This window comes from Macrosteles quadrilineatus, unplaced genomic scaffold (assembly GCF_028750875.1).
Source record: "Macrosteles quadrilineatus isolate MER2022 unplaced genomic scaffold, UCM_ALF_1.0 Scaffold_1__1_contigs__length_201487025, whole genome shotgun sequence".
Taxonomy (NCBI): Eukaryota; Metazoa; Arthropoda; class Insecta; order Hemiptera; family Cicadellidae; genus Macrosteles; species Macrosteles quadrilineatus.
Genome location: NW_026542594.1, coordinates 82532149 through 82547513, shown reverse-complemented (window position 1 = coordinate 82547513; position 15365 = coordinate 82532149). Strand labels below are relative to the sequence as shown.

At 36.0% G+C, this 15365-nt stretch overlaps 1 protein-coding gene across 4 annotated transcripts in view; it reads right to left on the bottom strand.

Annotated features, from left to right (window-relative positions):
• LOC128983683 (uncharacterized) overlaps window positions 1-15365 on the bottom strand; it is a 114228-nt gene that overhangs the window by 78486 nt on the left and 20377 nt on the right. For all 4 annotated transcript variants that reach the window (XM_054403082.1, XM_054403085.1, XM_054403083.1 and 1 more), the window contains exon 5: window positions 6945-6990. In XM_054403082.1, the coding sequence (XP_054259057.1) occupies window positions 6945-6990 (46 nt within the window). The remainder of the gene's footprint in view (window positions 1-6944; window positions 6991-15365) is intronic.

The window sequence follows — 15365 nt, the reverse complement described above, 5'->3', positions numbered from 1 at the left end:
CTGGTATTAAAATATAGGAAAATAGAATATTATTAATTGACACTAGATTGAATATATATCAACTCTCCCCTCTTAATTCTTAGGGAGGATCTGGTCAGTGTGTCTGGTCCATATCAATCCATTGTCCATTTTTATTCTATACATGACATTGCCCACTCGACTGATGATCTCTCCTAATCTCCACTTTTCTTTGGATGCATAGTTCCTCGCTTGCACCTTTTGTCCCACACTGAACTGTCTTCCAATCTTCCTTTGTTCAACTCTAAACCATTCTGTTTTATCTGACATGACGTTTAGTTTAGTTCTGATGTCTCTGCCAAACATCATCTTGTATGCAGACATTCCAGTTGTAGAGCTTGGTGCCTTCCTCAGCTGTGTGACTAATGCGTCGATCTTTGTTTGTATGTCACCTCTCTCCCCCACCATTGAATTTAGCCCCTTCTTCACGGTTTGTACGAATCTTTCTGCTTGTCCATTGCTAGAAGGGTGAAATGGTGCGCATGTTCTGTGACAAATTCCATTTTCTTTCAAATAGTTTTGAAAAGCCGTGCTGGTGAATTGTGTCCCGTTGTCTGTAACGACTGTCACTGGAAGACCAAACGTTGTAAATAGATGTTGTAGCTTTTTGATACACCATTCTGCTGTAGTAGATTTTGTATGTAATATTTCTAGCCATTTAGTATGGGCATCAATGATGACTAGGAAGTAATTTCCATTCATGGGCCCAAGGAAATCCAAGTGTATTCTCTCCAATGGTCCAGATGGTTCTTCCCAAGGGTGATTCCTGTCTTTTGGAGGTTCATTTCTCTTCTGGGAACATATCTTACAGTTTCTGACCAGCTCTTCAATGTCTCTGTCCACATTCTTCCAGTACAAATAGCTTCTTGCCATTGCTTTCATTTTTGTCATCCCAAGGTGGCCCACGTGTAGTTCTTTGAGTACTTCTTTCTGAAGAGATGAAGGTATCACAACCCTTATACCTCGAAAAACACATCCTTTGTGTAATGTGTACTCGTTGTTGTTTAATCCCATTGTCTCAAGATCATCTCCATTTTCAAGGGCTATCTTGACTTTAGAGAAAAAAGTATCCTTCTTCGTATGTTCTGCAATTGTCTTTTTGGGAAGTGGTAGCATAGATATTTGATTCATCTGAAATTTTGAATAGAGATCTTCACCTTCTTCTAACTTTTCTACTGGGAATCTTGAAAGAAAATCTGCATTGGAGTGGTCTGAAGTTTTTCTGTATTCTATTTTATAGTCAAAACCAGCAAGGAAAAGAGCGTAATTTAACAAACGTGTAGCTGACATTGCAGGTAGGGATTTTGAAGGATGAAAAATAGATACAAGAGGTTTGTGGTCTGTGACAAGAATGAATTTCCTGCCATAGCAGTATGGAAAGAACTTTTTCACACCCCAATAAATGGCAGTCGCTTCCTTGTCAATTTGACTGTATTGATTCTCACTTTTACTCAAGGATCTAGATGCAAAGGCAATTGGCTTTTCTGTTCCATCATTTAGCCGGTGTGAAATTACAGCTCCTAAGCCAGTTGGTGATGCATCTGTTGACAGTATTAAAGGTAATGACGGATTGTAGTGGATTAGAGTTTTGTCTTTAGCAATGTCCATTTTAACAGATTCAAAACTTCTTTCACATTCATCAGTCCATTCGAATTTCTTGCCCTTCTGTAAGAGTTTGTTCAATGGGTTTAGTTTCTCTGCCAGTTTAGGTATGAACTTATTGTAGTAGTTTGCCAAACCTATGAAAGAACGTAATTGGTTGACATCACGAGGTCGCTTTGCTTCAACAATCGCTTTTACCTTTTCAGACCCTTTTTGAAGTCCATTTTCATCAATTGTATGACCTAAGTAAGCAATCCTTTTCTGAAAGAATTTACACTTTTCAAAATTCAACCTAAGGTCATGTTCCCTCATTTTATCAAGGACTAGCTTCAATCTTTGCACAGTTTCTTCATAATTTGATCCTTGTATGATAATGTCGTCAAAGAAGCATTTAACACCGCTAATTCCTTGTAGTATTCTGTCCATGAACCTTTGCCATACTGATGGTGCTACCTTAACCCCAAACATCATTCTGTTGACTTTGTAAAGACCTTTTTCAGTACTTATAGTTTGCATATTTGAACTTTCCTCGTCCATTTGCATGTGCAGGTAAGCATTGCTTATGTCCAAGGTACAAAATAGCTTGCCTCCATTCATTTCTGCGAAAATGTCCTCTATCCTAGGTATTGGATGTTTGTCGTCTTGTATCACTTTATTCAGTGTAGTTTTATAGTCTGCACATATTCTTACAGATCCATTGGGTTTAACCACTGGGACAATTGGCGTTCCCCACTGAGCATTATTTACCTTAGTGATTATACCGGCATTCTCTAGTCGATTGAGTTCGTCTTCTACTTTTCCTTTAAGTGAGTATGGAACTTGCCTGGGTTTGATGAAAATGGGCTTGCAACCTTCTTGAAGGGATAAATGAACCTTCTCATTTGGAATACATCCAATTTCCTTTTTCAAAACATCAGAGAATTCTGTAAGGAGTTTAGAAAGATCACACAAGTTTTCTTGAATAGTACGGATATCCCCAATTTTTAAGTTAATTTCCCTAAGCCACTCTCTTCCGAAAATAGGTTCAACATTTTGTCCAATAACATACAGCTTACCAAAGTATGCTTTGTCTTTGAAGTTAAACTCGACATACACTACCCCCTTTGGTTTGATAAGTTCGCCCGTGTAAGTTCTTAGTTGTACATGAGTTTGAAATAGCTTTTTACTCAAATTTAGTTTCTTATAATCCTTGTATGATATCGACGATAAAGCTGCTCCTGTGTCCAATTCCATTTGAATTGGCTTTCCTTCTAGTGTAACTTCAACCATGAACTTGTCAGAACCATTCATTTGTATCTTATATGTGTTGTACGTTGCGTGGTCAATATCACTTACATTTTCACTGTCCTCGATCTGGTTGATATGCCTAGCTCTGTTCTTTGCCATGCAGACCCTGGCTAAGTGACCGACCTTATTACAAGAATTGCAGAATTCATCCTTATACCTGCAACTGTCAGCTTTATGGAATTTATCCCCGCATCGATAGCACCGTCCACGTAGTTGGTCAAATGTAGAGCGAACTGTATGATATTTTTCGGTCTTCTTGGTTGGGCCTTTGCTTGCATATTTTTGTTGTTGCGGCATTTTTCTTTCAGTACTTCCTGTTAGCTTAAGAACAGCAGCTGTTGTAGGATTTGATATAATGCTGCTCTCAAGTCTTGAGGATTCGAAGGAAATTGCAGCTTGCACTGATTCTTTGAAAGTACTTGTTTCTTTCTGTAGTAACTGCCCTCTTACATCATTATCTTTAAGTCCTCTAACAAACTGCATTCTTAGTAACATGTCTGATACCGATTTCCCACATTCACATTGAAAACGACAATCCTTTGCTAGTCTCTTCAGTTCCATTGAAAAATCCATCGTTGATTCGTCTTGCTGAACATGGCACAAAAATTTGTGTTGAAGAGATATAACACTAGGTAACGGTTCCAAATAATCCTTTAACACTGTTACCACATTTTTGTAATTCATCTTGTATGGATCATCTGGAGAAACAAGGTCTTGAAGCTGTTCATGTAGTTTTGGTGGAAGCACTGCAAGTAATGTGCAAAGTTTGGTTTTATCATCAGAAATTTCCTTCAAGGAAATAAAGTTTTCAAATCTTTTAACGAAGTTTGTAAATGATTCTCCTTCATCGAACGGAACAAAAGCAATATTTAATGTAACAGAAGGGTGTAGATCTACTGAAGACTGATTCGTAACTGTGGTTGGGGATTGCAGTTTGTTTCTTAACACCACTTCGGTTGTAATGTACAGCTCTTCAATTTCACTTCTGCTAGTTGCTAATTGCTCAATATCTTCTTCATCAACTAAAGATTCGAGTTCAGATTGAGCATTTTCGAATCTGTTCCAATATGTCCGTAATGATGACAACCGCACTGTGACTTCATCACTACTCATATCTTCTCTAACTGTTTTATTTTGTACAATTGCATTGTAAGCTTTCCTAATTTGAATTTTGACTGCAGTTAATACCTTTTTAAGCTTAAGTATTTCACTCATCCTCGTCGCCAATATTGTGTCTAAATTAAATAAACTTTAAGCATTTGAGAAATATATTTGAACATTGTAAAATGTACAAACACTGAAACAAAAACATTAAATTGTACAACTGACTCACAACAGAAAACAATAAATAATTAACCAATCAGCTGGTATTAAAATATTGGAAAATAGAATATTATTAATTGACACTAGATTGAATATATATCAACAGTTTAATTTTATAATTAAAACATTATGAAATTGAATTTGAGCCATTTCTAGTTTTATTTTATGAACAGAATTCAAATTTTATTTTACGAACAGAACTATTTTTTTTATTAGTAAACCTTCATTATAGCCAAAGTGCTCTCTACTATAGCGCTGTACACAGAGTAGTTTTGAACTAATGTCATCGATGCCTCATTAATACCTCCCGTAAGTCAGACCCATAATATTAGTAAGATAAGGTATTTTAATTTAGGTATTCACGTAAAAGGGCTGATGATATAATATATACTACAACACTTTAATATTATTAAAGTAGTAAATAAAGCATAAATGAGCACCCTGAAATAGTTATTATATTTTGTAGAAGTGACATGTTTTGGACATGAGTCCATTTTCAAACTTAAAATTTTCAAGGTATTTACTGTTATTTGAAGTTTGAAAATGGACTCATGTCCGAAACATGTCACTTCTACAAAATATAATAATTATTTCAGGGTGTTCAGTTGTGCTTTATTTCGGCCTAATACTTTAATATACAGGGTGACCTATTAAGAGGTTTAAACATTTGATTTTTATTACTGTACTTCCCCATTTATGCACCGAACATTTTGAAACTTTACACAATTTGTAAAATAGGTTTTAAAAATATTCTGGGAAAGTTTCAGCTCCCTAACCCTTGTAGAAAGAAAATGGTGGCATATTAAAAAATAATACTAAATTGTGATTTTGGCTTAGTAAAATATTTTTATAGTCACGTGCTATCTTACGACATTTCAGACATTACAATGAATGACTGGGAATAGGCATGCACAAGTTTTGAATGGACTTGTCTTGCCTCATTTGACGGTACCAGAAATGAATCAAGCAATCTTTCAACAAGATGGTGCTCCACCTCATTTCGCAAATCATGTCAAGCAATTACTAGATGACAACCTTCATGGCCGTTGGATTGGTCATGGAAGTGATTTTTTTTAGATTGGCCACCCCAATCCCCAGATTTAACTGTGTGTGACTTATTTTAGCATGATAACTCGATTTTGAAAACTATCTGATTTTGATGAAATTTGATACAGACATTTTAACCTGCGTTTATTCCAACGAGTTCGCAAACCAGCGTGATCGGACCATGGGAACGGGGTTTTATGGAGGGGTTTATTGGGTAAGAATTGGCTTTTCTAATTTTTAGCCATCAAAGCATAACATTTTCCTATTTCTCTCTAAACCGTTTTAAAGAGCTTAATAAATAAACAATTTTGTATATTGGAGTGTTTTGTATGGTAATTGGTTATGGAGAAAATTAAAGAAATTGTAAATTTAAAATTCCCATGTTATTCTTATGGAGAATAAGTTAACTGTTATAGTTTGCTTGTTTATAGATATATTTTGATCAAACTTGGACTAAACTATAATATTTTACCAAAAAACACACGCTATTACCCTACCAGTAGCAGCAAACCTAAGTACTCGTTAAACGTAATGTTATTGAAATGGATTGAATTGAAAATCAAATCAGGCAGATGGAAATTCGCTTAGTCTGCAGGTTTGCTGGGGCGGGGGTATTTAATATTTGTTAGTGCTGATGTTTAAAATTTAAAACTTGCATGCTCATGTTCATGTTATTAATACAGAGTGTCCTGTAAATAAACAGTCAAACTCCAGGATATTGTTCTATGAGTCAACATATACAGAAAATTAGGAGTTGCAGTAGACAACCGACCCTAATGGGATCGGACCTACGTTGGATAACTCAAAAGGTCGGTTAAAACAAGCAATCCTTAAAAACATAACATAATGACGTGCTATTCAATTGTATCCTAAGATCCTAAGATTCCAATCCAACAAAACACAAGGAATTGTTATTCAAAATTTCTTTAAATATCCAAATAAAGAGTACCATAGATAAAAAAATTGTTTTAAGAAAATTCAACAATCGCCAACATTTGAAAATGCTACAATGCACTAACCAAAGTCATAACTGCTCAAGGGAAGTTTCATATTTGATATTCGGTACCGTAAAACAAGGTTCATGCACAAGCGTACACAGTAAAAAAACAACGAAACCACAACAGGATAATTGATAACTATTATTGGGATCTTTGTTATGAATGTGTGATCTTATCACAGATCAATGAAACGTCTACAATAAGGACCACATGACAGGGTTTTCAGATTTTTTTCAATCACCATGATTACCAGTAAAAATGTTAAAAATAAATAAAGTTTTTAAAATAAATTATTTAGCCTCTGTAATAATAGGATGATTTAGATTAAAATAGACCCTCCCTTTATTGCCTTTGGTCATAAGACTTGGGCCACTTTGCGTTTTATGACCGTCTAATTTAGTGATACAAATTTCAGTAAAAAAAAAACCAGTATCCTATTTAACAAGTCATGAAATCCTAATTATACCAACTGCCTAAAAAACTCTCACACCTCAGCAAAATAACATTTCACAGAACAATTAATTTCATATGTAAAGTATATTTTAAGTAAGTGGCCGTAAATGTGGTACAGTATGGGGTAACATGAATATTATAACAAATATAACAGGCAAGATGACATGCGACATTACAACCATACTGTATGGATGCTATCATGCAATTGTTACCAACCCATCTGCGCCTCCTTCTCTTCAAGCTCAGCCAGAGCTTCGGACAGCTACGACATGTTGTAATTGTCAATTTTACAGCCATTTCTAACAATCTACTGGATGAATTTGAAATACATGTGTTGACTAACTCAGTCAAGGTTCAAACACACAGGCCTTCAAATTTGTCATGTTATCTTATGGACATAGAATATGATAATTGATTAATCGGAAGTATACATACATTTCATTCCCACGTTAAAACTGCGGTCAGTTTTAGAACAAAAATTGAGGTAGTTGAATTGAGCCACTGACTGAGATTAACAGTGAAGTAAACCAACTTTTTAACCAAACTAAACTTAAGGTACAACTTATACTTAACTATAGCCATATATACCCATACACCCACAACTATTGTAGTAACAAATTCGCTAAAACTAAGGAAGAAATAGTAGTTTTCATCTCTAGGAGAGAAAGTGGCTCTTTTTGGTACGCAATTGAGGCGCTTAAAAGCGAGGCGCAGCCGAGCTAAGAAATACAATTAAGTACAAAAAAGAAACTTTCGCTCTGTGTAATGAACAACTATTTTCATCATACTGTGAAAAATAGCCTTCTAATCGTAACAAAATTAGAGCACATAATTTGAGGTTATAAAAAGTCGTCATCAATGTTTGCACTTCTGCTGTTTACAAACATAATTAAAAATATTGTGTGATTACTGATTAGCAGCATGTTCATAACATTTATAATGTTCCATAGACAAATTTTGAGGTTAGCGAACCGAAAAAATTAGCATATGTTTTGGCTGTTTCTTATTTTAAGTCACCCGAAAAAGATGATTTTGAAGGTGATTTGACACCGTGTGTACGAGCTCAACGGCACGGGTTTTAGTTGTTACGCGGTTGGTACACTGCTGCGACTGCCGGAAGTTTCGTCTGGTAACTTTAGTGTCACACGTTTTCTCGAAGTTTCTTAGTTTGAGAGTTTTCCGAAAAAGGGGTTCTCATTCGGGGTAATTTACCTTTTGAGAACGTTGCCTGATTTTCGTCAGGGGCCCCAGTTTCACTCTAGCGCAATGTCGTTATCAGGCTAGAGTGTTATCATCCACGGGGTCGGCGACTCTACTTGAGGCCTGCCACCACATCATTACTACCCTTCACCATGGTCTGCTGGGACTGTTAACAATGATTTGACCTCCGGTGCACCACCCACCAATGGCGATGCCTACAAGGCCTACATCCACGCCGTACTGCAGTTTTGGGGAGCGGCCACTATGTACTCCTACTTCCTGCTGCCTGGACTTCAGTACGTTCAGGTCAATCTAGTCCATTTGGAGGATTTCATCGTCTGACATCCATTATGAATTTCATTTCATTTCATTTCAATATCTTTATTCAACAATTGTACATTGTACATTGAATAGTGTCAGATTCCTAACCTAGTAAATAAAGTTATAAGCTAAAGAAAGAAATTTTAATTACCGTTAACACTTTAAATGTTTAAATTATAGAAAAACCCTGTAGTCTTTTTACCTGCAATTTAATTAGCCTAATTAGGGGTTTTCTTCAAAATTGTATTTCCAAATTTCATTGAAATTAGTTTATATCTGTTTTAAATGTTCAATTTTCTTCTTTTTTTTTATTCAATTTTAATTCTGCGTCACACCCCTTGATTGAGGGTAAACCTTAAATTTTTCTTGCCCTTTACTATTAATTAAATGCTTGATGTATAGTAGGGTGGGTCGAAAAAAATCAAAAAATTTTTTTCGAGTTGTAATACTTTGGAAAAGTTGCTAAATTGTCAGACTAAAACAGGGTAAAAATATAAAAAATATTGGTTGTTATCTTCCGGTTGCGCATGTGCTCTAAAGTTTGAACAAAAAATGAAAAACTAATTTTTTATCGGAAATTTTAGCAATTTTTTAATTTTTTATTTTCAACATTAAATCAAATGTAATTAACCAAAAAATCTTCTTCTGAATCATGATTTTGTCTTGAATGTTCAGAGTCAACTCCAATGACATCATTAAGTTGTTTTCTAAGATCTTTGTTTAGCTCTTCCAACAGTTTTAGTCTTGCCAATACTTCTTCAGCGAGTTACATGATATGTTTTTGATTTTCTTGATTTAATAACAATAGTGATTAAACGATTGAATAATCTTTCTAATTCAAATCATGTCGAGGTCACCAATTTTTAGTGGAAAGAACCTCGTATAAATAGGAGACTTAATTTATATCAGGAGAAATACCTGAATTAAGGTCTAAAGATTTATACTAAATATGATTGTTTTAATTTAACATACTTTTAAAAGGTAAATAACAATCCATTGTTCATGTTCAGTGCAAATAAATTGAACCAAATTTTGCTGGAAAGCCAATAAAACATCATTGTTTGTGTTGTTTTAAATTACTCTCCCCATCTGTGCTCTACTCTTCTAGAACTTCTTTGTACGTGTTCGTGAGCAGATTCTCAGGACATTTCTATGTTGACGTATCGTTAACGGTCTACCGCGACAGAAGATAATTATTTGATAGACATTCGTTTTGGCGTAAACGCTCTACTAATTCAAGATCAAGATCCTTCTATCCCTAGTGACTTATCCCTCTGTGCAACACCCGAGCTTGGACACGACGCCTTCCCCTAGCCTAACATAACAATGGAAATTGGTGAGTGACTCTCTTTAATTCATTCATTTAATTAAGGTGTTTCCCAGCTCTATGGTTCCCAACCTAATCGGGTGGTCCTTCGAATTTTACTTATTTCTCACTCTCTAATTTGTAATTACTTCACATTTTACTCCCCCAAAACAATCAATCGAACATTTGGTCTATTCGAACCGGATTTTATGGACAGTTCTTTGGAAAACAGTGTTTTTTACTCAATTGAATATTCTCGTTGCACGAGGTGTAGCAAAAACATTAGATTCCGCCATTTTGTTGTGGGCGGCGTCTTGTTCCCCTAGGTTTACCCCTCGCGGGACAGCTGACTCAACCATCCCTCTCACGGGAAAGCTTCACTGTAGGCATCCCGCTTGCGTTACACCTAATCGTAGGTGTCCCCCAAGCGCAACCGCTCCGCTAGATAGCGCGCGTGTCTCTCTCTGTCTACCTCTCATCAACTGTTGTGATCTGTCAAACTCAAACCTCACTCACTACACATAGTGTTGTTTACATTTTATTATTGCTATAACATTATGTTATAAGGTCAATTGATTACTGTTGATAACCAACTATAAAGCTAATATAAGGTGTATTAGTATTCTCTGATATAATATTGCTATTTTTAATATTTTAATAAACAATATCTTTCCACTGGTGTTAAACATTGGTCATGCTTTTCTGAATATTATTTTTGAACGAAGTAAATGTAAATTCATTTTATCTTTGTAATCTTGTTTAAAATCGAACATATCTAGATTCTATATTTTGGGTAATTAATCAATAATTTTGTCCAATTATATTTCTTGGTAAATAGGTTAAAATAACTGTAACTGTTGTTTTGTTAATGAACAGGGTGTCTACCAGATTTCTCAAATGGAATTCCCGACTTTTTCCCGACTTTTCATTACCATTTTTATTTAAATCCCGACCAAAAACTCGGTCCATTCTTCATGTTACTACACCTTTTTCTCGCGGTCACGGTACCTTCGTCAAAATATGTTGTCACTCGCGACGCAGCGAATTCACTGACGATCGAAACAAATCATATGCCGAGAAAATCCCATATCAAATGTAGGGGTGTGTCAAGCAGCAAAACATTTCAATTCAAAGCAACGATTCGATTTTAAAAAATGTTTATGTAACTCAATTCGAAGCAACACGGAATTTTTCTATTCATACTTGTCAGTGGAGTGAAATATCTGTTTGCAATCACAGAAGAACCAGTATTTCTGGAAATATCAGTGAGCTTCTTGCCTATTTCATAATTTTTACTTGCAGCATCATGTTGTTAAGCATGTTACCTATTTTATTTTATTGATTTTATAAATAAAGATATGTTTGGGTGTAAACAAATAAAAACCATTGTAAGATTTAAATAATGAATCTTTCAATTGGTTTACATTGATAAAATAAGAGGATAGAATCAGAACTACAAGGTATACATAACTTCTTGTATGGCGGAGCAATGTCTCAGTGTATGCCATGTACTTGGATGGTAATAACTTGTATGGCTAAGCAATGTCTCAGTGAATGCCATGTACTTGGATGGTAATAACCTGTATGGCTAAGCAATGTCTCAGTGTATGCCATGTACTTGGATGGTAATAACTTGTATGGCTAAGCAATGTCTCAGTGTATGCCATGTACTTGGATGGTAATAACTTGTATGGCTAAGCAATGTCTCAGTGTATGCCATGTACTTGGATGGTAATAACTTGTATGGCTAAGCAATGTCTCAGTGTATGCCATGTACTTGGATGGTAATAACTTGTATGGCTAAGCAATGTCTCAGTGTATGCCATGTACTTGGATGGTAATAACTTGTATGGCTAAGCAATGTCTCAGTGTATGCCATGTACTTGGATGGTAATAACTTGTATGGCTAAGCAATGTCTCAGTGATAAACTTATATAATTAATGTCAATCGATTTGAATAATGTCAATAAGTTATATGGATACTGATAGTCAAAGTAACAGTATCGATGTAACAGTCAACTATGTATTTGGATACTGATTCAATAACGTATGGATACTGATTCAAAAACGTATATCGATACTGGTTCAATAACTTATATAGCCTAGATACTGGCTCAATAACGTATGGATACCGATTCAAAAACGTATTTGGATACTGATTCAATAACATATTTGGATACTGATTCAATAACGTATGGATTCTGATTCAAAAACGTATTTGGATACTGATTCAATACCTTATATAGATACTAATTCAATAACGTATGGATACTGATTCAAAAACGTATTTATGGATACTGATTCAATATTGTATGTAGATACTGATTCCATAACGTATTGATGCTGATTCTAAAACGTTTTTGGATACTGATTCAATAACGTATGGATACTGATTCAATAACGTATATAGATACTGATTTCAATAACGTATGGATACTAATTCTAAAACGTATATGAATACTGATTCAATACCGTATATAGATACTGATTCCATAACGTATGGATGCTGAATCAAAAACGTTTTTTGATACTAATTCAATAACGTAGGGATACTGATTTCAATAAGGTATGGATACTAATTCTAAAACGTATATGAAGACTGATTCAATACCGCATATAGATATTGATTCAATAACGCATGGATACTGATTCAAAACCTATATGGATGCTGATTCAATACCGTATGTAGATACTGATTCAATAACGTATGGATACTGATTCAAAAACGTATTTGGATACTGATTCAAAAACATATGGATACTGATTCAATAGCGTATAAATATGGATCAATTATCAATTATCAATCATTAAGATGGGGACGACCCAATAATGTATATAGATACTGATTCAATAACGTATATGGATACTGAATGCCCATGATTCAAATCGTTATTTTGATCATCACTGAATCGAATTGGAATTCCGATGCATTTTCATTTCATCCCACACCCCTCAAATGTAATCCCGTCCCAATGATCAGGAATATAAGATCCAGAACATTTTTTAAAAGTTTTGGGACCCGTTCATCCCTAATTTTGAAAGGTTAGATTATTCCCGACTTTCGGCCGAAATTCATTACTTTTTCACGACTTTTCCCGACCTTTCCAAATTCCCGACTTTTTCCCGAATTTCCCGGAATTCCCGACTGGTAGACACCCTGATGAATTAGGTACATTTACAGACACATTGATTTAATATTTTATTGTATTAAAATATCAATAATTCTCTCTCTCTCTCTTGCGCACATCCGCCCGTCTCACTCACGCATCAGCTGATACAGTTGTCTGCTAAAGTAAACAAACATATTCACTGCTCTGATATATTGTGACAGTTATAGATACTAGTCATTGTTTCTCATTATAAGGGTTATATTTATGTATTGATTTGTGTATATCCAATTGAATTGTGATCTTTTATTCTCTTGTTCTGATTTACATTTAAAAGAATACAGCTGCTTTAACTTAAAGTGCAGATTAAGCTTATCTCTGACTTGAAAAATACTCTCTTGTTTGTTTATTGTTCTTATTGCAAATAATTTGTTGATGTCTATTCTATACTGTAAATAGGCCTACAAACAAATATATATTTAGCGCTCTGCTTACAATAGTGTTTAAACATTTAACTGTATTTCACTGCTTACTTCTCTGAAAACTCAAAATGGCACCTAAAGCATCTGATTTCAAGGCAGCTCTCTATACTCGCATTACAGCGTTAACTAAAGCACGCTTCGATAAAATAAAAACTAAAGTTGAAGAACTCGCTACACAAAAGGAGCTTCTGACGCCTGCTCAATTAAAGAGCTTAACAACCCTTTCTAACAAAATAAAGAAAAAGAAAGCGGATTTTGACGCTAACTTGCAACGTGCCTTAAATCTAACGGACGAAGAAGCCAATGATGACGATGTCTTAGCGGAAGATCAGGACAATATAAATGATCTTTACGCCCATATTTTGGGTATAATCGAAACGCTACTTCCAGTCGAAGAACCCAAAACCCCCTCGGCTTTGAGTGACGTCAGCATGACGCCACAGGGCCCTAGTGTTTCTCAGGTCCGTCTACCAAAATTAGATTTGCAGAAGTTCTCAGGTGATCTTATGACTTGGACTTCCTTCATTAATCTATTCGATACAACTATTCACCGCAATGCCAGTCTAAGTGCGGTAATTAAATTTCAATACTTGTTGAGCGTTTTGAGTGGCGAACCGTTAAGCCTAGTTAAAGGTCTCAACTTAACCTCTGCTAATTATCTCATAGCTTACGAACTCTTGCGTGATCGCTACCATAATACTCGGAGGTTACAAACTCTCCATTTGAATCAGTTACTGGACCTGCCTCAAATAAGCTCTTCCTCTATAAAGGGCCTCAGACTCTTTGTCAACCAGTACACAGAGCACTCTCAAGCATTGAAAGCTTTGAATTGTGACATAGGCGAACACAATCCACTCCTCTCCGCCCTCATTCTCCGACGTATGGACTCTGATTTACGAAAGAAACTCGAAGCTTCTCGTTCAATCTCATCGGATGAACCGATTGACCACTCGCTGCCGGAAGTTAAAGAAATAATTAAATTTTTGAATACTGAGTGCAGCCAAACTGAAGACGCTAACATTCATAGCGTTCCGCAGCCTAAGGCTCCAGCCTATCTTCCCCCTCACGCTCGCAACAAGGTGTCTCCGCCATAAAAGGTGCTTTTCCGCTCTAGTGACGTATCTATGGTCACGACTCACTCTAATTACTCTCAAACGAAGTTTACGCCTCCTCCATGCTTTGTCTGTAATCAGACTGGACATAAAGTCTACTCATGCACTGTCTTTCGTGACAAAGCTCCTCATGAACGACGTCAGTTTGTCAATAGACATAAAAGATGTCTCTCATGCTTAGGCTCTCATGAACTCAAAGAATGCCAATCTAAAGCCACTTGTCTCACGTGTAACAAAAGGCACCATTCATTATTGCATCCTCAAGCTGTACTGGGCAACGCTGCTAAGCAACCCGTCCGTAGTAGCACAACTAATGACGCTTCTGATGCACGTCACCGCTCTAATGAAAAACAGAGTGATTCGCAGGTGACTCACGTCTCTCAAGACTTATCTCCCTCTATGCCAACATGTTATACTGTGCTGTTGGGTACCCTATTGGTGCAACTCAAAACTCCTGAAGGCAAGTCCCAGGTATTTAGGGCTTTGCTTGACTCAGGTAGTATGACGGATTTAATTTCCGAGCGCGCAGCTCAGCTCTTAGGAGTGCGCCGTACTAAGTCTCAAACTCAAATCTCTGGCCTCAGCCAAAGCATGACAAAACCCAAAGGTCAAACTCACCCAGGGGTGCCCAGAGTCGGGGACTGTGGCGCTTTTGGGGGGGGGGGCTTTTTTTGGGGGCTTTTGGGGGGGGGGAAATTTTTTTGCTAGCTATCATAATGAATGTATAATTTTGTACAAGCAGCCTGAAAAGTGTTTCTAAGTAGTTCACTATCAACACCAACAACATTTTGGCATTCGTTATTAAGATTGCTTCTAAGAATGGTAAAAACAAAAACACACCTTGTCAGGCAATCCTTAATATTCTAGTGTCGAATTTTACTTAATACATATGTTTTGGTGGTTCTTAAACTCCATTATCGTCAGGCTTACATAAAGATCCACTTCTGGAGGTGTCGTAAGAATACGTTACAAACATTTAATACAAAACACGAAACGATTACAGATATGCCTATCAATTCACGCGTGAACATTGCCGTCGGCAAGACTGAAAGTAAACTGAATCAGGTTCAGGTTATGACGGAGACGGACTGACGTGGTCTCTAGATTGT